The 26,331-nt window shown below is 46.3% G+C and overlaps 2 protein-coding genes across 2 annotated transcripts in view; one reads left to right on the top strand and one right to left on the bottom strand.

The window, feature by feature from the left end:
• LOC123761386 (uncharacterized) overlaps nucleotides 1–26,331 on the top strand; it is a 348,122-nt gene that overhangs the window by 160,010 nt on the left and 161,781 nt on the right. The gene's annotated exons all lie outside the window — the stretch shown is intronic.
• On the bottom strand, nucleotides 5,976–8,373 carry LOC138357796 (sericin-2-like). The gene is made up of 2 exons (XM_069314880.1): nucleotides 8,335–8,373; nucleotides 5,976–6,866 (listed from the first exon to the last, which is right to left on the bottom strand). Exons 1-2 carry the CDS (start codon nucleotides 8,371–8,373, stop codon nucleotides 5,976–5,978), a joined length of 930 nt encoding a protein of 309 aa, XP_069170981.1.

Below are 26,331 nucleotides of genomic sequence, written 5' to 3'. Positions count from 1 at the left end.
TACACATAAATTATTCCGTTTACATGTATATAATATTCTGAAATGAAAAGATGAAATTATTGCTCACCCTTGGATTTTTTTTGTTCATACAGCCATAACCATAAACAGCATATTACATAATAAATAAGAGTTCTTATAACATATGAATACTGTACGGATACAATGACTTCCCTGGATAAGATATTGTCGATTTGTGCTGTCCAACTCCACGAGAATAACTTGCTGTTCACAAATCCTCGGGAAGCCAACACGATATGTTTTCCGTTCCAGGTTGAAAGATGGCTACTTCCTCTTTCTTCCCCGAATCGGGCGTCTTCTTCAGATGCGTTATTTTCAAGAAAAGGAAAGAGGGTTTATAATTATATTGTTTTAGTACTGATAAGTTCATTCAAGGAAAATGTTTTTATGATGTTTGCAGTCCAGAGACTGATGTTTTAAGAAGAATTCACATTATTATTATTAGCTGTCGAATTTAATGGGGATGTGGCAATGATATCCTTGTTTTCTTTGAATAAATAAGATAATTTGTTTAATTTGTTAATACAAAATCAGCAGCAATATTATCTTCATAGTGTATTAAAGGTTAATAAATGGTGTCGGTTTTTCTGACAAAATTCCGGGGGAGAGGGTGGGGAGAAACATTGGTTAGAGTCCACTAATTAGAACCGACGAACACTGATACTCCTCCTCAGAATTATTAGATTAATTTTAGGTTAGTAGTTAATGGCACACTTGTACATCAATTTGTACAGGACGGATGTCTGGCACTAGAGTTGCAGGTGTTGGAAGTCTTTAGAAGATTTCATTTCCCTGCTAACTCTTGTGAGGCTATGTTGCTAGCCTAATTAAATTATATTTAACCCAGAGGACTGAATGTGATCAATTACTACAGTCAAGTATGATTCCGTGACTGCAGTGGGATCAGTGACTTGTAGCTTGTTCTAGCTACTGTTCACTGATTAGTCACCGAGGCCCATGGAATACATCTCTGCTAATAATAATTGTATTAAATCGGTCGTTGCAGTTATATAGTCAGCTATGCTCCCTTGTGCTTATTTGCTAGAGTTTATTTGACTGACAATTTGGATTTTAATTTAGTTAGTTAATTTAGAGGATTGAATGTTCTCAATCATTAAAGTCCATTACGGCTCTGAGACTGCAGTGGGTTTAGTGACATTGGCCGCAGTGACTTGTAGCTGTTTAGGCTACTGTTCACTGATTTGCCACGGAGGCCACATGAACACATAAAATTAAATCAAATATTTATTCAGGTAAAAGTACATACATACAAGATGAGTTAAAAATATAATGTTAGATTTCTAGATAGAGCTAGTACATACAGTGCCTAAAGACACTAATACGCAAAGCGTTTCCGGCAAGGCGTGGAAAAAAAACTAGACTAAAACTTAATACTAAATGAGATCAAAGCATAAATTGAGTTGAATAAGGGAAAAAATGGGAGGAAACAAAACATGTTGGAAATCAGTAGTTAAACAAGTTGGCCAACAAACAGTATTGTTTGAAAATGGCAAGACGTGGGTTTACATTGAGGGGGTAAGGTAGGTTACACGGAGTTTAAGAAAAAACTAAGTACTGCCTCATAAACTGATTGGGAAGGTCATTCCACATTCTGGGTCCCTTGGTTTGCAGAGCATTTCTAATTTGGTTAAGTCACATTCTTGGAATATCAAATAGGTATTTGTTTTTGGCGTGGTACCCTTGGGTTCTGTTACAACCTTCTCGGAAGCGTTTAAGGTCAGGATTGGCATTATAGTTCATAGTTTGAAATATATAAAGTGCACTTGAGAGGCTGTGCACTGACTTAATATCTAACATATTCAGAGATTTAAGTAAGGGTGTCGAGTGCTGTCTGGGGCCAGAGTTTGTAATAATAGCAGGTTTGTGTTGAGTAATTAGAGGACGTAGATGATTTTGGGTAGTAGAACCCCAAGCACAAATACCATAATTGAGATAAGGATAGATGAGAGAGTAATAGAGCGTTACCAGGGCAGGGCAAGGTACATAATATCTGTTCTTAGAATGAATGCCAACAGTTTTAGAATTTTTTTTTTGCTATATTTTGAATGTGGCCCTTGAAATTTAGCTTGTTATCGATGCGAACACAAAGGAAATTACCTTTTACTTTGTTACTAATTTGGATATTGTTTATTCTTAGATTAATTTGATCTGAGGATTTATTACCAAACAAAATATGGAAGGTTTTGTCAATGTTAAGGGTGAGTTTGTTAGCAGTTAGCCAAAAGTGGACTTTATTTACTTCAGTATTCACTGTATCATTCAGGATAAGAGGGATAGGACTGGAGAAAATGAAGGTTGTGTCATCAGCAAATAAAATTGGGTTGAGGTGTTGAGAGGCATTTGGAAGGTCATTAATATAGATGAGAAAGAGGAGAGGGCCAAGTATGCTGCCCTGTGGAACACCAATGTGTTCTGGGTAGGGTGGGTGAAAGGGAATTATTCACAGAAATATACTGGAGCCTGTCACTAAGGTAAGACTGAAGGTATTGGAGGGAATGACCTCTGACTCCACACTTATGTAATTTAAGAAGAAGGTCTTGGTGGTTGACGGTGTCAAAAGCCTTACGTAGGTAGGGAACAACGTAGGGAACTCATTTTTATCAAGAGTTAACGTTATAAATTTAATCATACTATCAGTGCATCGTTAGTGCTTTTTTGGGATTTGAAGCCATATTGGCAAGAGCTAAGTATATTGTGTTTAGCTAGATAAGAGTAAAGCTGTTGTTGATTAGTTTTTCAAATATTTTTGACAAGATTGGTAGAATTGATATAGGTCTGAAATTGTTGACGTCAGTGAGATCACCACATTTATGGACTGGGGTTACTCTCGCTTTTTTTATTAAAATATTCGGAAATGTTTGGAGTTCAAGTGATTTGATGTAGAGTAAAGCAATGGCAGAAGCTAGATATCTGGAGGTTGTTTTGTAAATTAGAGTTGGTATCTCAGCAAGGGCACGTGACTTTTTTGTTTTTAAGAAAAAAGATTATCTCATTAACATCAGAGGAATTAGCGGGAGTAAGGTATAGAGACTCTGGATAGTTTTCTGTGAGGATGGAATATCATTTGCTAGGGATGGGCCAATCTAAAGCTTTAAATGATGGCATCAAGATCAACCTTTGTTGATATAGTCAGCTGTATTCTCCTTTGTATATTTCTACTGAAGTTGTATAATCAGCTGACAAATTAAAATTTTTATTTGTATTGTTTGTTTGCAGGCATAGGCTTTCTCAGGCTTAATACTGGGCCTGTGAGCAATTTGCTCATGCAGAATTTTAACAGGTTTATTCCCTGATATTTAGTTGGGCTAATAATGAATTTGTTATAGTAGTATGCACCTTCAAGGATTCTTATGTCGGTGAGGTGATCAGACTTAAGTTTATCTGCCAATTTTATTCCCCCTTTTCCCAAGAATTTGGCAGTAGCTCCTAGATCTTGTGCATGTAGGTCTATTGGAGTTGTGTCCACCACAATGGCTTGTACTTGACAGACGTAGCTGCATAAACGTTCTGATGGTTGTACCACCTGGTAGACTTGAGGTCCTGTACCAGCCAGGAACCCCGATATATTTAATGTCACCTGGGTTACAGGTTTTAATTGTAGATCATCTGCCACCTTTTGTATGACAACTGTTTTTTGGGACCCTTGGTCAAACAACCTCGGGTATGGACCCTGGCCCTCTTATTATTGATGACAGTAGGCAAAGTCGCATTATTTTTGGACTTTGTCGATGGGGCACTGATTTTCTGTTGCACCTTGCAGTACTGTACTGTGGTAGGAATGTTATTTTCTATTTTGGGGTTTGGAGATATAAATTTTGTGTCCCCGCACAATGCTGCCCCTTGTTACACCTACTACAGGTGTGTAATTGGGTCTCACAGTCGATGGGGTTGTATTTCCTGAGGCCCCTCGTGCAATTTTGTAACTCTGAGTCGCTTGTAATGCGCGTCACGATCAGGATAATTGGTGCAGTGCTATACTGAGTGTTCCTCTTGGCAGAACATACATGTTCCATAGCTTACAGCACCCTTTGGAGTCACTGCCTTGGGTGACACAGTAACTATAGGCTTGGAGTTTCCCACGACATGCGTGCCCAACACTGCCACGGTTCCACTTTGGTGTGGAAATAGATTGCTTAGATTTAGTTGGAGTACTTGTTGTACTCTGGGGTTTACAATTATTGGTTTCTGAAGGTTTACTTGGTGGTTTTAATTTGTCATGTTTACGTAGTTGATGAATTACTAAACCTAAACCATCAGATATTTCACTTAAAGGATAAAATACTTTTGTTGTAGTGAGCACTCATTTGTCTCGGTATGTCCCTAGGTATTTTCTCCTTGCCGAATATTTTCAAGACCCACTCAGCATCGGTTGTGTTGGCCATTAGGCTGAGGGCCTTGATCATGGATTCTGTCTCCAGCTTAAAGACTTAAGAGTGAATCTGCTGTAGCCTCCGGTGAGGAGTAACTGCAACAGCTCATGAACTATGTGTGATGTTCTTGCTTCTGGATCAGCATAATTATCCTTGAGGAGTTGTACTGCCAGGTCATAGCCGTTGCTAGTTAATCTCAGATGGAATACTACTGATTTAGCTTCACATGATAATTTTCCTTGCATATAAGAAAATTTACTACTCTGGTAAGGAAGGTTTTGCGTTGACAAGGTGTACGAATTTGTTTCAAAGTTCGTTCTAATCTTCCTCGTCTGTTCCTGAGAAAGTGGGTAAATTAACTGGAGGGAGTCGAGCTTCAGCTTGACTCGGATTAGATGAAACTGTTGATGTTGCCTTGCTCCAGGCAATTATTTTAATGAAAGGATCCAACCTGGCCTGAGTATCATCTTCAGACTGGACCACCAGTATGGTGTTGTCATGGCCAACAGCTGCTGGCCGGCCACTAAGACAACAGCTGTTGGCCCACACCGACGTTAAACTGTTTGTCCAAAGCTGAATTAGTTTAAAATTTATTTTGTTTCTGAGTCACCGTTGTATCCAACGAGACTAAAATTATCTCCGAAGTCGGGATGTGTCTTAATCTGTTGAGGGAGTGTGTTGGTGCGTGTGTGTGGTGTGTGGTGTGCGGGTGTTAGTCCCGGCAGCCTAATACACTCTCGTATGCAACCCGTTCTCGCACTTGCTTAAAGTCAATATTGGCTTGTGTAATAAGTGCATATGTGACATACTAATTGATTGTGAATATTTTAGTTTACCTTGAAAAGCTTCATAGAAAACACCGACCTCACCTAACCTTCTTAGTTTGTTAAGATAAGCATCTTATTGCTTCTTATTTACAATTATTACTTAACCTATACCGTTGTTAGGTTAAGTAATAATTGTAAATAAGAAGCAATAAGATGCTTATCTTAACAGACTAAGAAGGTTAGGTGAGGTCGGTGTTTTCTATGAAGCTTTTCAAGGTAAACTAAAATATTCACAATCAATTAGTATGTCACATATGCACTTATTAAATAAGCCAATATTGACTATAAGCAAGTGCGAGAACGGGTTGTCGTAAGTCAGCAGCCTAATACACTCTCGTAAGTCAGCAGCCTAATACACTCTCGTAAGTCAGCAGCCCTAATATGAGAGACCGAGGTTGGGCAGTGCACAATAACGCGGCTGTGACCTATGTCTGCCATCAGTTACATTTACCACAATGAAAAATAACGAATCTGAGAACTGGTGAGGCAAGTTGCCGCCGGAGTTCCCACTCCCACTTGTAATGCATCTCGTATACTTTCCTCAAGCAATTATTGCAGCCTTCTCCATCGGCCATCTTTCTTACACTTCCCCGCAATATCCAACAAACTAATGTCTTCGTAAATTCTCAAACTCCATCCCTGTCCTTCCTCTTCCGTGCCGGGACACGATCGCGTCGTCCATCCCATATTTATAGCCTAGTAACCTCCACCCCCTAACACATTTTACCCGCTCCAACTTTTACATTATCACACTGTTCCTGTGGTGTCTCTTCCTGCTGCTGCTGTGTATCTCCTGCTGCTGCTGCTGCTGCTGTGTATCTCCTGCTGCTGCTGCTGCTGCTGTGTATCTCCTGCTGCTGCTGCTGCTGCTGTGTATCTCCTGCTGCTGCTGCTGCTGCTGTGTATCTCCTGCTCCCTGCTGCTGTGTATCTCCTGCTGCTCCCTGCTGCTGTGTATCTCCTGCTGCTCCCTGCTGCTGTGTATCTCCTGCTGCTCCCTGCTGCTGTGTATCTCCTGCTGCTCCCTGCTGCTGTGTATCTCCTGCTGCTCCCTGCTGCTGTGTATCTCCTGCTGCTCCCTGCTGCTGTGTATCTCCTGCTGCTGCTGCTGTGTATCTCCTGCTGCTGCTGCTGCTGATGTGTATCTCCTGCTGCTCCCTGCTGCTGTGTATCTCCTGCTGCTGCTGTGTATCTCCTGCTGCTGCTGCTGCTGATGATGTGTATCTCCTGCTGCTCCCTGCTGCTGTGTATCTCCTGCTGCTCCCTGCTGCTGTGTATCTCCTGCTGCTGTGTATCTCCTGCTGCTCCCTGCTGCTGCTGCTGTGTATCTCCTGCTGCTCCCTGCTGCTGCTGCTGCTGCTGTGTATCTCCTGCTGCTCCCTGCTGCTGTGTGTCTCCTGCTGCTGTGTGTCTCCTGTTGCTGCTACTGCTGTGTATCTCCTGCTGCTCCCTGCTGCTGTGTGTCTCCTGTTGTTGCTGCTGCTGTGTATCTCCTGCTGCTCCCTGCTGCTGTGTGTCTCCTGTTGTTGCTGCTGCTGTGTATCTCCTGCTGCTCCCTGCTGCTGTGTGTCTCCTGCTGCTGCTGTGTGTCTCCTGTTGTTGCTGCTGCTGTGTATCTCCTGTTGTTGCTGCTGCTGTGTATCTCCTGTTGTTGCTGCTGCTGTGTGTCTCCTGTTGTTGCTGCTGCTGTGTATCTCCTGCTCCTGCTGTGTCTCCTGCTGCTGCTGTGTATCTCCTGTTGTTGCTGCTGCTGTGTATCTCCTGCTCCTGCTGTGTCTCCTGCTGCTGCTGCTGTGTATCTCCTGTTGTTGCTGCTGCTGTGTGTCTCCTGCTGCTGCTGTGTGTCTCCTGTTGTTGCTGCTGCTGTGTATCTCCTGTTGTTGCTGCTGCTGTGTATCTCCTGTTGTTGCTGCTGCTGTGTGTCTCCTGTTGTTGCTGCTGCTGTGTATCTCCTGCTCCTGCTGTGTCTCCTGCTGCTGCTGTGTATCTCCTGTTGTTGCTGCTGCTGTGTATCTCCTGCTCCTGCTGTGTCTCCTGCTGCTGCTGCTGTGTATCTCCTGTTGTTGCTGCTGCTGTGTATCCTGCTGCTCCCTGCTGCTGTGTATCCTGCTGCTCCCTGCTGCTGTGTGTCTCCTGCTGCTGCTGCTGTGTCTCCTGCTGCTGCTGCTGTGTCTCCTGCTGCTGTGTCTCCTGCTGCTGTGTCTCCTGCTGCTGTGTCTCCTGCTGCTGCTACTGTGTCTCCTGCTGCTGCTGCTGTGTCTCCTGCTGCTGCTGCTGTGTCTCCTGCTGCTGCTGCTGTGTCTCCTGCTGCTGCTGCTGCTGTGTCTCCTGCTGCTGCTGCTGTGTCTCCTGCTGCTGCTGCTGTGTCTCCTGCTGCTGCTGCTGTGTCTCCTGCTGCTGCTGCTGTGTCTCCTGCTGCTGCTGCTGTGTCTCCTGCTGCTGCTGCTGTGTCTCCTGCTGCTGCTGTGTCTCCTGCTGCTGCTGCTGCTGCTGTGTCTCCTGCTGCTGTGTTGTCTCCTGCTGTCAGGATAATAAAAGGCTTACGGGATACTACAGGAAGCCTAGTCCCCTTACCCTAACCTAACCATGGGATCCTTTAGAGAAAAAGCTCACAGGTTTAATTATTTAAATAAAAATTTCTAACAAATGACTGTCCACTGCGAAGATTTTACCCGTTAGTATTGTACAAAGTAAACAAAAATTAAGAGAAAGGACGTGAACTATCCGGAGAAAACGCCATGCCATTACGCCTATATAACACTTGGAAGTGATAGGGATTTGGGATGGGTCGGGAGGGAAGGAATAGTGCCCAACCACTTGGACGGTCGGGGATTGAACGCCGGCCTGCATGAAGCGAGACCGTCGCTTCTACCATCCAGCCCAAAGTGGTTGAAGCAAATTTACTGTAAGGCTTCGCTTATGAGTTATTATGAACGCTATAACGATTTGTTGTTAATGGAAGACTTTCTGGAAATGAATGCAAATTCTGGGTCTGGGATTTTAATTATTAGTCAGCAGGTATGAGAGGCAGCGCGCGGGACCCTTCCTTATAATGAACTAGTTTTTATTTGAATTATAAATAAATATTTGAATAATTACTGATAGAGGTTTGGAACTGGGACGGCAAGCCTCAGTCATGTCGGGGAATGTTTAGTCATGTCAGGGAATATCCAGTCATGTCAGGGAATGTTCAGTCATGTCAGGGAATGTCCAGTCATGTCAGGGAATGTCCAGTCATGTCAGGGGAATGTCCAGTCATGTCAGGGGAATGTCCAGTCATGTCAGGGGAATGTCCAGTCATGTCGGGGAATGTCCAGTCATGTCGGGGAATGTCCAGTCATGTCGGGGAATGTCCAGTCATGTCGGGGAATGTCCAGTCATGTCGGGGAATGTCCAGTCATGTCAGGGGAATGTCCAGTCATGTCAGGGGAATGTCCAGTCATGTCAGGGGAATGTTCAGTCATGTCAGGGGAATGTTCAGTCATGTCAGGGGAATGTTCAGTCATGTCAGGGGAATGTCCAGTCATGTCGGGGAATGTCCAGTCATGTCGGGGAATGTCCAGTCATGTCGGGGAATGTCCAGTCATGTCGGGGAATGTCCAGTCATGTCAGGGGAATGTCCAGTCATGTCAGGGGAATGTCCAGTCATGTCAGGGGAATGTCCAGTCATGTCAGGGGAATGTTCAGTCATGTCAGGGGAATGTTCAGTCATGTCAGGGGAATGTTCAGTCATGTCGGGGAATGTTCAGTCATGTCAGGGAATGTTCAGTCATGTCAGGGAATGTTCAGTCATGTCAGGGAATGTTCAGTCATGTCAGGGAATGTTCAGTCATGTCAGGGAATGTTCAGTCATGTCAGGGAATGTCCAGTCATGTCAGGGGAATGTTCAGTCATGTCAGGGAATGTTCAGTCATGTCAGGGGAATGTTCAGTCATGTCAGGGGAATGATTAGTCATGTCAGGGGAATGTTCAGTCATGTCAGGGGAATGTTCAGTCATGTCAGGGAATGTCCAGTCATGTCAGGGAATGTCCAGTCATGTCAGGGAATGTTCAGTCATGTCAGGAATGTTCAGTCATGTCAGGGGAATGTTCAGTCATGTCAGGGGAATGTTCAGTCATGTCAGGGTATGATTAGTCATGTCGGGGAATGTCCAGTCATGTCGGGGAATGTTCAGTCATGTCGGGCAAAGATACCACACACAAGGGGCCAGATTCATGAAGCAGTTAAGCAAGCGCTGAGGAAACTTCTCCCCGTCCTCAACTTCTGGATAGTAATGGCGTGATTCAACAACAACTTGTGGTGGACGATTTGGCGTCATGCAGGTCGGCGTTCAATCCCCGACCGTCCATGTGGTCAGGATAAGGATTTGGGATGGGACGGAGGGAAAGGAATGGTGCACTGGGACGGTCGGGGATTGAACGGGGATATCTGATGATACAGCCAGTCAGGAGGAGATATTTGACGCTTAGTAATGCTAGGTTGATAGGATGATGACCCACCACACCTGCAGTACCTTGACCCACCACCTGCAGTACCTTGACCCACCACCTGCAGTACCTTGACCCACCACCTGCAGTACCGTGACCCACCACCTGAAGTACCCTGACCCACCACCTGCAGTACCGTGACCCACCACCTGCAGTACCCTGGCCCACCACCTGCAGTACCCTGGCCCACCACCTGCAGTACCCTGGCCCACCACCTGCAGTACCCTGGCCCACCACCTGCAGTACCCTGGCCCACCACCTGCAGTACCCTGGCCCACCACCTGCAGTACCCTGGCCCACCACCTGCAGTACCCTGGCCCACCACCTGCTCCTGAAGTATCCATAGAACACATTCCTCTCTTTGAATACCACTTTCCCTGCGATCCCCTCCCCCCTCTGCCCCTCCCCCCCCCATCTCCCCCCCATCTCCCCCTCCATATTCACCCTCCCCCCCCCGCTACCATCTTCCTCCCCTACTCCCATGGATGCCTCGGGAGTCTGGTGAAACCTATGAGAAACAGTTAAGGAATTTCATGCCCGACAGAACCTTAATTGAAATAGCAGAGTAATTCTTTTTTTTTAATGGGGTGTAGTGGCGCAGTGTTTTGTTTCTCTTGTAGAGGGGTTGTTTAGTGCCCCGGGGAGGGGGGGGAGGAGGGAGGGGGGGTAAGTTAAGTAACGAGGAAGGAGAAGGATGAATGAAAAGAATGAAGAAGGATGAAGGACGAAGCAGAAGGCTGAAGGAGAAGTAAGAGAAAACGACGACTTCTCTGACTATAATGTTTCCCGCGTAAATGAGGGCGCTTACTGACAGGTACTCTTGTTTACCACCAACCAGCTCCTTAGATATGACCTCTGTAATACTCAGCCCGTCCTCACAGCAAATCCATTACCATGAGCAACCACATCCCCTTCTTAAGTCACCTGGATAGTTATCTAGATATTTGTGATGGTCTGAAAGCAAATTACGGTTCTGTATATAGTCTACATGTAAACTGACAAGTGAAGCTTTGTCCTAAAAATAAATTATTCTGAAGTTATAACTTTATTATAAATCGTTGGTTTAAAATACAAAAAAGTATATGCTAATAATGTTCTATGACGAATTTGGTTTTCTGTAAAAGAAATTCTCGGGTACACTGAAGCAGTTTTTGATTTCCATATTCCACACTATCGTCAGTAATATACTGTATTAACGAAACAAAACGTAATGAAACCTAACCTAATTTAACCTAACCGTAACCTAAACTAACTTTAACCTAACCACGGCTAGATAGACTAGATAATAACACAAATTATTTAGTAGTTTTCAATCCATTCCCGTGAGTGGATTTCCTCCCCTGAGAACAGGTTGAAATATTTACTGATAGCATAAGTGTGCCGACTGTGGTACTCGCCTAGCTGCTTAACTCTGACGTTTTTATCGACTTGAGAATGGTCCAGGACGGACCGAAACGTGGTCGTCCCTTCACCTTCTAGTGTGTGGTCTGGTCAACATGTCAGCCACGTTACTGTGACTCCTCGTCTGCATCTGACGTTTTTAGTTTGGTTTATTTTTGTACAGGTGGGCGGGTCTTCCATGCTAGGGCGACATATACTCATATGTCGAATACAATGTTGTGATGGCCTCCTTCCCCGGGTTTGTGAATGCTCTTCCTATGCTTGCCAGTTTCACATATGCTGCTGATGATATCCCTTTCATGTAGGCATCTGTAAGTTAAGATATTTTTTAATTTTAATTTTGCCCCGAGGGGCGAGTTTATTGGGCAGCGCCACTCATCTTGTGAGTGAACATACCGCCATAGCAGCATGTACAACACTCCCCAATAGGAAGAAAACCCGCTGGGTTGTTCATCCTGTCACTTGTACCCAGACACAGCTGGGACTTGCTTAACTGTCTCAAGTGAACAGCTCCTCAAACAAGAAGATTAACATTTATCAACCCTTAAAAGCTTACGTTATCTTGCGGGTGCAAAATTGGGAAATCTTTTAAGAACAGTATCAACATTTGACAAAAAGTGTTTTCCTAACTCAAACAATGTGGGGTTTATTATTCTACAGTTATTCCTAATATCTCTCAGGTGTTCACATTCACGTAGATAGTGGTCAAGGCGGTGTCCATCACTCTCACCACAGATGCTGCAACTTCGCTGATCAACTGTTGTTTCCATTCCAAATCTCCATGGATATTTGTATCCAAGACGGATTCTCGCTATTACAGATTCTCTCCCTCGTCGTCCTCCTTCCTCTTCGGCCATACTGATTGGGATTGCCAGCTGCAACCATGTTGTACCATCGTACAGATTCACTGGTTTGTGCTTCTATCCTCCTTTCCTCAGTTACCTTGTCACGGTGATGTTGCCTGATAATACCTCTAATTTGTAGTTGAGTCTTGGGTATGAAGTATTCAATATGGTCTCCTTCAGCGCCTTCAGCAGCCAGCACATCTGCTCGTTCATTCCCACATATTCCAACATGGGAGGGGATCCACAGAAACTTGATGACTCTTCCCTGGTTGGTAAGTACTCTCACAGCTCTCTTGATTTCAGCGACTATTGCAAGATTTTCTGTCTGATTTTTACTTAGGCTTTGCAGTGCTGCTTTTGAATCGGTGCAAATCACTGCACCATTAGTGTTCCGTTCAAGAAACCTTAACGCCATAACAATGGCAGTTAGCTCTGCTTGCGTTGAAGAGGCATAGTTCTCAATACGTGCTTTTTCTTCATTTCTGCGTTGGAAGGTATTATCCTTGATTACCGTGTATGCTGCACCAGCCCTGCCATTGATAGGATTAGATGACCCGTCAGTGTAGATTTGATCTAGTTCATCTCCGGCTTCTTTATAAATTTCCTCGAGATACTTGTGCCTCATTTCTTGTGGTATCATGTTGGATTTTTTCATTGTCATTTCATTGATGATGATCTTGCATGAGTCATCCTCCCAGGGAGGTAACCTCTCTACAGGCAGGAGCTCACGGGCTTGCTCAAGCAGGTGAAGCTCTTCAAGGTAGCAGACTGCTCTGTGATGCCATTTTTTGCTTCTCCTGTTTCCCCCTGAAAGTAGCACAGAGCTCAGTTTTTTCTTGGCAATATCATTGTAATGGGGATCTCTGGCTATCTTAATTGCAAGCTTAGCATTCAGCTCCTGAATTCTGCTTTTAATACTGGGAAGGGACAACTCCTCTCGTAGATTAGACGTTTTGGCAGTTCTTGGGACTCCAAGAATGATTGGCATGGCTTCATTTTGAATGCTTTCAAGCCTTTTCATATCGCTTTGGGAGTAGGTGCACAGTACTGGTGCGGCATAGTCTATGACGGAGCGCACATAGGCTGTGTACATCATTTTGAGCACGGCAATAGAGGCTCCATGTCCATTCCAGGTCATAGCTTTCAGTGCCCTGAGTCGACTTTTGCATGTTCCTATGAGTTGGTTGAGCTCCTCTTTCTTTCCCTTGTTAGAGCCGACAGTGACGCCAAGGTACCGATAGTGGTCAACCCATTCAAGTGTTACACCATTAATTTGCAGTTCTTCATTTGCTCTCCGCTTGTGATGGGAGTATGCCTTCGTCTTGTTTGTGGAGAGAGTGAAACCGAGCTCAATACATTTCCTTCCGAGGAGTTCAATGGACTGTTCAATTTTTCCCAAGGTGGGAGCTTGTATTAGGACATCATCTGCATATCCCACTTGTTGTGTTCCTTCCGGAAAATCAATATTTGCAATGGCGTTCATAAGTACATTGAATAGTGTAGGGCTTAAGACTCCGCCTTGGGGGGTCCCGAGTTCCATATTCATTGTTCTGGAGACTGCTCCATTGAAGCAAACCTTGGCTTTCCTTCCTGTGAGGTAGTCTTCAACCCATTTCATGAGTCTCCCCTTGACACCCATGCATGCAAGCTCGTCCAGGATCGCAATCCCCTGTGCTTTGTCGAAGGCTCCTTTGATGTCAACAAATACAGAGTACCTAGCCGTGTCATTAGCCAAGTAATTAACTATACAATTTGCTGTGCTCCGTCCTTTAACAAATCCATTGACCCCCTCCCCTAACCTGCCTATTTTGTGCAACAGTCGGTTTAGGATGATCCTTTCAAGCATCTTGCAAGTGCATGACACGAGGCTGATAGGTCTGTAATTACCAGGGTCATTAGGCTTCGGTATGGGAATAATTATTGCGTGTTTCCATTGTGTGGGCAACACTCCACTTAGGAATGACTTGTTAAACAGGTGGAGTAGTGGATTCATAACATCCATGTCCTTTTCTTTTGTGGTTTCTGGAAATCGTCTCGTTTTCGGTTCATTCTTTTCAGTGGGCCTTGTTTGTCCCTCCCCAATTCTCAATATCTTGCATTTATTTGGGTTTAAGTCTGGTAGCCATCTCTACAACCATCCTTGAACCTTATTCAGTCAGCACAAGATATTTTATACAAATTTAATGTGTCGTGATTCTGTTTAATTTTCCATCATCCTCAAAACGTGTGAGTGCATTCACCTCTTTGTGCTTGCGGGGGTTGAGCTTCGACTCTCTGGTCCCGCCTCTCAACCGTCAATCAACAGGTGTACAGGTTCCTGAGTCAATTGGGCTCTAGCATATCTACACTTGAAACTGTGTATGGAATCAGCCTCCACCACATCAATTCCTAATGCATACCATTTATTAACTACTCTGATACTAAACAAATTCTTTCTAATGTCTTTATGGCTCATTTGGGCACTCAATTTCCACCTGTGTCTCCTAGTGCGCGTGCCCCTTGTGTTAAACGGTCTTTGTCCACCTTATCAATTCTTTTGAGAATCTTGTATGTGGTGATCATGTCCCCCCCTAACCTGGCTTCCAACGACGTGTGTGTATTTAAGTATATGAGTGTGTAAGAGTGTGTGTATGTAAGAGTAAGTGTTTGGGAGAGTGAGTGTGTGTGTGTGTGTGTGTGTGTGTGTGTGTGTGTGTGTGTGTGTGTGTGTGTGTGTAATTACCTAAGTGTAGTTACAGGATGAGAGCTACGCTCGTGGTGTCCCGTCTTCCCAGCACTCTTTGTCATATAACGCTGTGTGTGTGTGTGTGTGTGTGTGTGTGTGTGTGTGTGTGTGTAATTACCTAAGTGTAGTTACAGGATGAGAGCTACGCTCGTGGTGTCCCGTCTTCCCAGCACTCTTTGTCATATAACGCTGTGTGTGTGTGTGTGTGTGTGTGTGTGTGTGTGTGTGTGTGTGTGTGTGTGTGTGTGTGTGTGTGTGTGAAATGCTTGGCGTGTTGTGCTAAATGTGTCCCTTTGTCAGGGTTCCCGTGTGATTACCTCCCAGTTTTTGGTTCTCTCTGCCTTTGAGGGGCTGAAGTGTTTTTTGGTGTCTCGGGTTATTGGACCGTCCGGTTAGTACTCACTGTATAGGCACGACTCTGACTTTTAAACATATTGAGAACCATTTATTAAAAACACTGTGTTGGCTCTGGCAGTGTTATTGACCCTGTGTCGTGTGCTGCCTCTACACCTGCTTACACTCTTGCTTCATTTATGTGACACCTGAGTGTTGGCCGAGCGGACAGCACGCTGGACTTGTGATCCTGTGGTCCTGGGTTCGATCCCAGGCGCCGGCGAGAAACAATGGGCAGAGTTTCTTTCACCCTCTGCCCCTGTTACCTAGCAGTAAAATAGGTACCTGGGTGTTAGTCAGCTGTCACGGGCTGCTTCCTGGGGGTGGAGGCCTGGTCGAGGACCGGGCCGCGGGCACACTAAAGCCCCGAAATCATCTCAAGATAACCTCAAGATAACTAGAGCCTGACAGCTGAGTGGATAGCGCTTCGGATACGTCGTCCTGAGGTTCCGGGTTCGATCCCCGGTGGAGGTGGAAACAAATTGGCAGAGTTTCTTTCACCCTGATGCCCTGTTACCTAGCTGTAAATAGGTACCTGGGAGTTAGACAGCTGCTACGGGCTGCTTCCTGGGTGGGGGGTGTAACAAACAGTAGGCCTGGTCGTGGACCGGGCCGCGAGGACGCTAAGCCCCGAAATCATCTCAAGATAACCTGAAGAAAATAACCGAGTGTAGCTTGTCTAGCACAAGGTACACACATCAAGTCTTGCCCTAATCTATCACAATGTGTTATCTGTTCCACCTAACTGTATTGTCTAGTATTTTACATTTGGTAATCAAGACGAAAGGTCATAAAGGGGTCACGTGACCAGTATTAATAGTCCACAGGTCGACAAGATTAATGACTATATTACTGAGACACAGGAACAAAGGAGTGTGTGAAGCCTTATTGTGGCGGGCTGTCTGGAGTGATTAATAATACTCTCGCGTCTGTTGCAGTCTTGCACGACTTTTATGATAGTTTTAGAGCCTCTACCCCTATAAGGAAGCCGGTCGGCCGAGCGGACAGCACGCTGGACTTGTGATCCTGTGGTCCTGGGTTCGATCCCAGGCGCCGGCGAGAAACAATGGGCAAAGCTTCTTTCACCCTATACCCCTGTTACCTGGCAGTAAAATAGGTACCTGGGTGTTAGTCAGCTGTCACGGGCTGCTTCCTGGGGGTGGAGGCCTGGTCAAAGACCGGGCCGCGGGGACACTAAAGCCCCGAAATCATCTCAAGATAACCTCAAGATATATAAAAGGTCACGACACTACACAGGACTTAGGACTTAGGACAGGTCCTAAGTCCTAAGGACTTAGGACAGGTCCTAAGTCCTAAGGACTTAGGACTTAGGCTCAGCGTGAGCCCCCTCGACACACTCCTATGATCATCGTGGTTAATTATTCATTAATCTCGAGTTCATTGTTAAATTTAATTTTGAAAGGTTTGTGGTGGTGGTTGTGTTTTTATAATTGTTGATTCTTGAATTTTTTTCCGAGAGATGCGAGTGTTGTGATATTAAAGAGTCGTATGGTGTTATAGTGTGATGGTAGTTCTTGTTCTTTGTTCATAACTTCATCACCATACACTCTCCTGGGAGATCTTTACTGTATTTGGTCCCTGTGTTTACTTTCTGACAGTTGCCAGCGGTCTATGTTGTGTGGCCAAGTCTCATGTCTTGTGTGGCCAAGTCTCGTGTGGCCAAGTCTCGTGTGGCCAAGTCTCGTGTGGCCAAGTCTCGTGTGGCCAAGTCTCGTGTGGCCAAGTCTCGTGTGGCCAAGTCTCGTGTGGCCAAGTCTCGTGTGGCCAAGTCTCGTGTGGCCAAGTCTCGTGTGGCCAAGTCTCGTGTGGCCAAGTCTCGTGTGGCCAAGTCTCGTGTGGCCAAGTCTCGTGTGGCCAAGTCTCGTGTGGCCAAGTCTCGTGTGGCCAAGTCTCGTGTGGCCAAGTCTCGCGTCTTGTGTGGCCAAGTCTCGCGTCTTGTGTGGCCAAGTCTCGCGTCTTGTGTGGCCAAGTCTCGCGTCTTGTGTGGCCAAGTCTCGCGTCTTGTGTGGCCAAGTCTCGCGTCTTGTGTGGCCAAGTCTCGCGTCTTGTGTGGCCAAGTCTCGCGTCTTGTGTGGCCAAGTCTCGCGTCTTGTGTGGCCAAGTCTCGCGTCTTGTGTGGCCAAGTCTCGCGTCTTGTGTGGCCAAGTCTCGCGTCTTGTGTGGCCAAGTCTCGCGTCTTGTGTGGCCAAGTCTCGCGTCTTGTGTGGCCAAGTCTCGCGTCTTGTGTGGCCAAGTCTCGCGTCTTGTGTGGCCAAGTCTCGCGTCTTGTGAGGCCAAGTCTCGCGTCTTGTGTGGCCAAGTCTCGCGTCTTGTGTGGCCAAACAGTGTTCACTCTCCCTCCCTCTCTCTCTCTCTCTCTCTCTCTCTCTCTCTCTCTCTGTCTCTCTCTCTCTGTCTCTGTCTCTGTCTCTCTCTCTGTCTCTTCCTCTTCCAGTGTTTGTAGTCTAGACTGCAAACACTGAAAGCTATACTCATAAAAGAAAAGAGCCCCCCTCCCTAAATATACAGAATAACTACTTCAATACCTTGCCTACTGTTACGAACTCGGATCCAGCGTCCGAGCCTGGAGCAGTGACAACCACGCCATCTGTGGGTCAGCTCCCGAAACCCCCGCCAAACGAACGACGACACCTAGTGAGGACAGCGTGTACTGGCCTCGAGGACCAGTTTCCAGTCTGGTTCAGCACTCAACACCGCCGCTCCTGACCTCTGGTGAGGTGGTGCTCCGACGACAGCGCCATCTATGGACTGGATACGTCAGGCGTTAGTATCTGAGCCTGTGAGTGTGGTGTATTAGTGTCCCAGTTATTGATGACGTGTCTGTTTACAGAGCCGACCTGGGACCACTGTGTTGAAGGTGTAGTCAGTCTACCCGAGGCAGCCAGTCTCCATACAGTGAAGTTTGCTGCAGCTGTTGTGACGTCGTCCCCCCCCGGAAGAACACTGTGGAGTGTTAAGCCTGCCAGTGGAGTGGCAGTGGAAGGATTTACCCGGGACCGACGGTTGGAGACGATAATCCACTGGGGTATTGAGGACAGGAGGGTGATTGGTGATATCACACGAGACTCCTGTCTAGGGCGTACCCCTTATATCGTTCGTGGAGTGGCCGTACCAGCCTTGGTGGCTCTGTACCTGCCAGCAGACCTGCTGGACGTGTGGTTGACGGCCTCCACGACGGTGCCCCCAGTGGACCTGTGTTGTGGCTGACCTGTGGCCAGGGTAGACTCGGCGTTCTCAGAGGACACGTCTTGAGGCCACGAAGTAAGCACCGCGGACTCAGCACCTAGCTGCGAGGATCCATAGTCTCCAGCAGAAGACTACAGTGTTGATCCCCTTGTAAAGTGTTAATACCCCTCCCCCTTGTGTACTCTTTTATTATATATATTAAACGGTGAAGGTGAACATTATATTATATTAAGTTCTTACCTTTCTTTCCCTACTCCCTTTAAGTTACTTGCGTCACGGATCGCATCCCTTGATAGCCTCTGCTGGCTTGGGGCCGGATATATATATTCCTCTAACTACATCAGAGTAAGAACCCCGTTGCGTCCCGAGAGGGCCGTAACACCTACGCTCAGACCCAGACTTCACCCTACAGCACCGGATAACGAAATCTCTACCGACGACGTTTCGGTCCGTCCTGGACCATTCTCAAGTCGATTGTGACAATCGACTTGAGAATGGTCCAGGACGGACCGAAACGTCGTCGTCCCTTCACCTTCTAGTGTGTGGTCTGGTCAACATACTTTAGCCACGTTATTGTGACTCATCGCCTGCATATCTCTACCGAGTTGAGGCAAAGTGAAGTGTACACGAGTTGCTCCATCTATCATCATTCTATTATGCAGGAAGAACCGCACGTCTATGGGTCATCCAATAAGGTTAGCAGACTTCTAGATATTACCACTGCTAGGCTTAGGCTCGGCTACAAGTACCTCTGGCAGTTTGTAACATCTGCTGATGTAGATCTGACTAAATGTAAACTCTGTCAACAGAACTATTCGCATACTTTGCGTCATTATATAATGGAATGTGAACAAATAGCAAAATTCAGAGATAACACTATCAGTGGAGTCCAAGAAATGTGTAAGTACTTCATTCATAATGATGTACTGCCAGGAATCTTAGCGAAGTATCCAAAATTTGCTTACTGTAGGTGCAGCCTGCACATGACTGTAAAGCTGCCGCCCAGTTGGGTGGGTGTGGAGCACATGACTGTATAGCTGCCGCCCAGTTGGGTGGGTGTGGAGCACATGACTGTAAAGCTGCCGCCCAGTTGGGTGGGTGTGGAGCAAGACTAGTAACTGTGTGACTCACCATTAAGTGACTTGTGAGCCTCTTGTTGAATCACGTGATATAAAATTATATATATATATATATATATATATATATATATATATATATATATATATATGTCGTACCTAGTAGCCAGAACTCACTTTTTGGCCTACTAGTCAAGGCCCGATTTGCCTAATAAGCCAAGTTTTTCTTCTTTAATATATTTTTTCAAATTTTTTTCTTATGAAATGATAAAGCTACCCATTTCATTATGTATGAGGTCATTTTTTTTTACTGGAGTTAAAATTAACGTAGATATATGACCGAACCTAACCAACCATACCCAACCTAACCTAACCTATCTTTATGGGTTAGGTTTGGTTAGGTAGCCGAAAAAGTTAGGTTAGGTTAGGTAGGTTAGGTAGTCGAAAAACAATTAATTCATGAAATTTTGGCTTATTAGGCAAATCGGGCCTTGCATAGTAGGCTGAGAAGTGCGTTCTGGCTACTAGGTACGACATATATATATATATATATATATATATATATATATATATATATTATATATATATATAACCATCTTTGTAACCCATATGTAACTCCTTTTTTGTAACAAAGTTCAAATAAAGTAAATATATATGTGTACATACAAAAGAATGGGGGTGGTAGAAGATAATATTAGTGTTCAGTGAGAAACCACAAGGTCTCTGAATACTTTTTATTTTCTTCTCCGAGGCTATGGGTCCCCACATTGGCACCAGAGGTGGTACCCTCACAAACTTTTATATAATATATATATATATATATGTCGTACCTAGTAGCCAGAACTCACTTCTCAGCCTACTATTCAAGGCCCGATTTGCCTAATAAGCCAAGTTTTCCTGAATTAATATATTTACTATAATTTTTTTCTTATGAAATGATAAAGCTACCCTTTTCTCTATGTATGAGGTCAATTTTTTTTTATTGGAGTTAAAATTAAAGTAGATATATGACCGAACCTAACCAACCCTACCTAACCTAACCTAACCTATATTTATAGGTAAGGTTAGGTTAGGTAGCCAAAAAAAGCTAGGTTAGGTTAGGTTAGGTAGGTTAGGTAGACGAAAAAACATTAATTCATGAAAACTTGGCTTATTAGGCAAATCGGGCCTTGAATAGTAGGCTGAGAAGTGTGTTCTGGCTATTAGGTACGACATATATATATATATGTATATATATTATATATATATATATATAATAATGTGTGTATATCACGAAAATAAACACGTGATTAAGAATTCCTTCTAAAGATGTATTTAATATACGAAAGTACTTAAGGAAATTCCTGTTTCATTTTCCTCCGTGGTCTGACATTGTCATATATATAAATATATATATATATATATATATATATATATATATATATATATATATATATAATATATATATATATATATAATATTTGTTTCGTGTTGTGTTTCTTGTATGAGTGATATATAACTTGGGTGGGGCGTGAACAACGCTTGTGCCCACTAATCTGGGCTTTATGACTAATTATCCGAGCTGGGCATTTTCTCCGGACACGGAACGCCAGCAGGACCGTCACTACGGCAGGGTCCCCCTAGCCCTGCGCCTGTCGTCACGGTCTGTATATAGTTCATGTAGGTCACGCATGTGCACGCATGCCCCCCCATAGTTACATGCACATTTATAGGAACGCCCTCTAGCTACAGAAACACGCCCCCTCTAGTTACTCGCTCTCTCACACTTTCTCCTCTGTCTATTTTCCTCTTCTCTGGTGTTACCGAGCAGCACAGGGTGATGACGCCGGGCTACCTTGTGTTACCGAGCAGCACAGGGTGATGACGCCGGGCTACCTGGTGTTACCGAGCAACACAGGGTGAAGACGCCGGGCTACCTTGTGTTACCGAGCCGCACAGGGTGATGACGCCGGGCTACCTTGTGTTACCGAGCAACACAGGGTGAAGACGCCGGGCTACCTTGTGTTACCGAGCAACACAGGGTGAAGACGCCGGGCTACCTTGTGTTACCGAGCAACACAGGGTGAAGACGCCGGGCTACCTTGTGTTACCGAGCAACACAGGGTGAAGACGCCGTGCACCCCGGTGTTGCTGATGCTATGATCGCCGTCTAATAACAGTCCTTTCCGGCCTCAACAGTCATTTTTACCCACTAGAAAGTTCGCAGACGGCCCAAGCTTTAATTTAAGTTAAGAAGGAACGAGTTTTATACACAATCTTGCGTGATATTTGGGTGTAAAGGTGTAAATTGTGGCAGATTACACAACAAAATGTCGCCCGGGCAGACAGCAACACATCGGGGCTTGATGGAAGGGAAATATAGGGAGAAAGCACCAAGGCATTACGACTATATAACACTGGGAAGGGGCCGGGATAAAGGATTTGGGATCGGACGGGGGGGGAGGGGAGGAAAGGAATGGTGCCCAACCATTTGGACGGTCGGGGACTGAACACTGACCCGGGGCTTGGTGGAGTGCAGCGACACATGCCTTAAGTTTATATAAAGTGAGAGGTGACTGGTGGGGGCTCAGCTGCTCAGCCAATCGGCGATGAGCTTTCTGTGACGTCATTGGCGGGCGCCCAAAGGAGCGGAGCCCGGCTCACTGTTCAGCTAGACTTCGGCGGGGAGGTTGTGACCTTGGTCCTTTGGCGCTCTCGCGGAAATCGGCAGATTTGGAACTTAAGTGGCGAGAGCTCAGAAGAGAGGCAACAGGACTCCGGCCACACTGAGATTGATTGATTAAGCTACCCAAGAGGTGGCACGGGCATGAATAGCCCGTACTAGTCACTGAGGCGCCAAGGGGACCTTTTTAGAATAAGGTCGAACGAGTATCGTCGACGAAGGAACCTGCTGAGAGTAGAAGAAAGCCGACAGCATGCCAGATTCAGTGGAGGGAATTGCAAAGTACCTTCACTTGGATCTTGGTGGGTCAACGCGAATGGACTGACCGTCGAAGCCAAGTGACAGTCCCGACCAGTGAGCGCTGGAAGTGGTATCGACTCCGGGTGTATCAATCCTCAAGGAGTAGCCGTTGAAAAGCTAGTAAAGACACGACACGGGTCACTGTAAGCAAGTGTCCCTTTTGATGTTCACCTGTAGAGGCAAGTGGAACGTCGACTGTGACCCTAGGAAGGGAGGGTTTTATTTAACTGTGCCATCGAAGCTGAGGCCACTCGTTTTTTTGATGCTAAACACATCTATAATAACCAGGGGGCGCCTGCTAGCTGAGTGGACATGGCTTCCGATTAGTAGTCCTGAGGTTGCGCGCTCTATCCCCGGTGGAGGCGGAGACAAATAGGCAAAAAGTTTTTCACCCTGATGCCCCTGTTACCTAGCAGTAAATAGGTACCTGGGAGTTAGACAGCTTCTATGGGCTGCTTCTTGGGGGTGTAACAAAAAGGAGGCCCTGGTCGAGGACCGGGCCGCGGGGACGCTAAGCCCCGAAATCATCTCAAGATAACCTCAAGATATACCGGGGAAAGGTATATCCCGCGGGACGAAGAGGGTCGAGGGGAAATCCAGTGTTGACACCAGCGTTGGATACCCCAGTGACCGTGTCCCCCAGTGTGACGAGAGCATCGGCGCCCCGTCTGTTACCCAAGGTTAGACGAGGATGAGTGGGAGCCAGGTGGCAGCCGAGGATGTAGTGATGAGACTTTAGTGAGCTGGCGACCCATAGGGGCTACGGACCACTGGAGACGTCATCGTTTAGATTTAGGAAAGACTTGGGTAAATACTGGTTCGGTAACAGGGTTGTTGATTTGTGGAACCATTTACCGCGTAACGTGGTGGAGGTGGGGTCCCTCGATTGTTTCAAGCGAAGGTTGGACATGTTTATGAGTGGGATTGTGTGGTTATAGATAGAAGCTGCCTCGTATGGGCCAATAGGCCTTCTGCAGTTACCTTGTTCTTATGTTTCTTAGATAAGTAATCTGCCCTCCCCTTCCCACTTGTTGAATAGGCGTTCCCAAGGGAACCTGTAGGAATGTATTATTATACAATTGTATACACTCGTGTGGTAGGATACATTGAGACTCTAAATGTAAATTGAGTAACGTTAGTATTAATGATGGTCGAGAGCGGCCGTTGATTGCAGGCTTGATAGAGGCTATTCAAGACAAATTATTAGTTATGTATTCCTTTGGTCAGTAAATGTTCCTCTTAGTTTTAAACGCTGTGTTTGCATGTACCTTCATTACGGTTATGCCACGGCATTTATATGTGAAGCCTGACAGTAGGGTGTCGACCACTTAAGTTCAGGAATAAAGATTTATTGAAATCGGGGAACGTAGCCTCACGTTTCAAGAGGACCAGGGAGCCAGATTCACGAAGCAGTAACGCAAGCACTTACGAACCTGTACATCTTTGCTCAATCTTTGGCGGCTTTGTTTACAATTATTAGACAGTTAATGAACCCCGAAGCACCAGAAGGCTGTTTATAACAATAACAACAGTTGATTGGTTAGTTTTCATGTTTGTAAACGGTTTAATAAATGTAACCAAAGCCGTCAAAGATTGAGGAAAGATGTACACGTTCGTAAGTACTTGCGTAATTGCTTCGTGAATCTGGCACCAGAATATTGATGCTATTTCCTCCACGCTGAGCGCAGGTGAGAACCCCGACGATCGCAGGAATAGTTGGATAATTATATAACCAGGTGTCCGAGGTAGACACCGGCCGCTCTTTGACAACCCGTCCTCTTAAAAATAACGTCACTTTTGGCTGGTATGCGCGCTATGGCCAAATTTGGACGTATTTTAAAATGAAACCGACTCACAAAAGTGACGTTCTGTTCCGTTTTCTATTTGAGTCGAAGGACACCTGTCGTTCTGCCTCCCGCTTTCTGGGGACTGAAGGTAGCCTAGTGAGTCCCCAGAGGTGCTGCGAGGTCCCTGTGTTTTGAGGCTGGTGTACTCAGGGGTTAAGCGCCGACTTCATCACGAGGGAAAGGGAGTACAGAGGTGGCAATAAAGAGAATAGTGACGGTGTCACCGGTGGAGCTCCACGAGGCTCTGTCCTTTGTCTTCCCCCGTGACACAGCAGCACAGGGTGATGGCGCCTAGCTACCTGGTGTTACTGAGCAGGACAGGGTGATGGCGCCTAGCTACCTGGTGTTACTGAGCAGCACAGGGTGATGGCGCCAGTCTACTTGTTTCTACTGAGCAGCAAAGGGTGATGGCGCCTAACTACCTGGTGTTACTAAGCTGCACAGATATCAGACAACCCTACCAGTTGTTACACAGTAGCCAAACAACCAGTTGTTACACAGTAGCCAAACAACCAGTTGTTACACAGTAGCCAAACAACCAGCTGTTACACAGTAGCCAAACAACCAGCTGTTACACAGTAGCCAAACAACCAGTTGTTACACAGTAGCCAAACAACCAGTTGTTACACAGTAGCCAAACAACCAGTTGTTACACAGTACGTAAACAACCAGCTGTTACACAGTACGTAAACAACCAGCTGTTACACAGTAGGTAAACAACCAGTTGTTACACAGTAGGTAAACAACGTCACTCTGGAGGTGGAGTATATTCGTTAAACTGTGTATTGTTAAAGTTGGCGCCAGTTGCCCAAGTTTAATGTTGTTTGATCTGTTTTGATGGTGACTTTACACGGCGCTCAACCCCGATATGTGCTCCGTCACCGTAGCGACGGTGTTGAGCACTGACATGTGCTCCGTCACCGTAGCGACGGTGTTGAGCGCTGACATGTGCTCCGTCACCGTAGCGACGGTGTTGAGCGCTGACATGTGCTCCGTCACCGTAGTGACGGTGTTGAGCACTGACATGTGCTCCGTTACCGTAGCGACGGTGTTGAGCGCTGACATGTGCTCCGTCACCGTAGCGACGGTGTTGAGCGCTGATATGTGCTCCGTCACCGTAGTGTTGGTGTCGAGCCCCTGATATGTGCTCCGTCACCGTAGCGACGGTAGTGAGCCCCTGACATGTGCTCCGTCACCGTAGTGTTGGTGTTGAACCCTGACATGTGCTCCGTCACCGTAGCGACGGTGTTGAGCGCTGACATGTGCTCCGTCACCGTAGCGACGGTGTTGAGCCCCTGACATGTGCTCAGTCACCGTAGCGACGGTGTTGAGCCCCTGACATGTGCTCAGTCACCGTAGCGACGGTGTTGAGCCCCTGACATGTGCTCCGTCACCGTAGCGACGGTGTTGAGCCCCTGACATGTGCTCAGTCACCGTAGCGACGGTGTTGAGCCCTGACACCATGCGTTAATCATGCATCTACATAAATTTCTTTTTTAATTAAAATTAATCTTTAATTTGTATTTGTAACATAAAACCGCACGATATTAAATATATGCATGAAATATTACCTGCAAGAGGTAAGTACGCAATAAATTGTGAAATACAGCAAAATACAGTTGTATCCTGCAGGAGCAATAGGATAAGGATGAGGCAGGGGGAGGTGGAGGAAGGGGGAAGGTGGAGGCAGCGGGGAGGTGGAGGCAGGGGGGAGGTGGAGGCAGGGGGGAGGTGGAGGCAGGTGGAGGCAGGGGGCAGGTGGAGGCAGGGGGCAGGTGGAGGCAGGGGGCAGGTGGAGGCAGGGGGCAGGTGGAGGCAGGGGGCAGGTGGAGGCAGGGGCAGGTGGAGGCAGGGGCAGGTGGAGAGGTTACGCCCCGGAGATGGTCAGAGTGCCTCAGAGTGCCCCCCGGGGGTAAACAATGGCACGTAAGTGGCACTCACAGCGGTCCATGGTTGAGGAAAGAAGGAAAATTAAGGAAAATGAGGAGTGGTATTGAAGGTTCTGCGAGGCGCTATTGTTGGGGGTGTCCCCCCAGCTGGGACGGGGGAGAGGACGTCCCACCAGCTGGGGCAGGGAGGGTGTCCCACCAGCTGGGACGGGGGGGAGGACGTCCCACCAACTGGGGCAGGGAGGGTGTCCCACCAGCTGGGG

The sequence above is a fragment of the Procambarus clarkii genome, chromosome 7 (genome assembly GCF_040958095.1).
Source record: "Procambarus clarkii isolate CNS0578487 chromosome 7, FALCON_Pclarkii_2.0, whole genome shotgun sequence".
Taxonomy (NCBI): Eukaryota; Metazoa; Arthropoda; class Malacostraca; order Decapoda; family Cambaridae; genus Procambarus; species Procambarus clarkii.
Note: the sequence above shows the minus strand (reverse complement) of the source record. Positions and strands in the feature narration are given on the sequence as shown.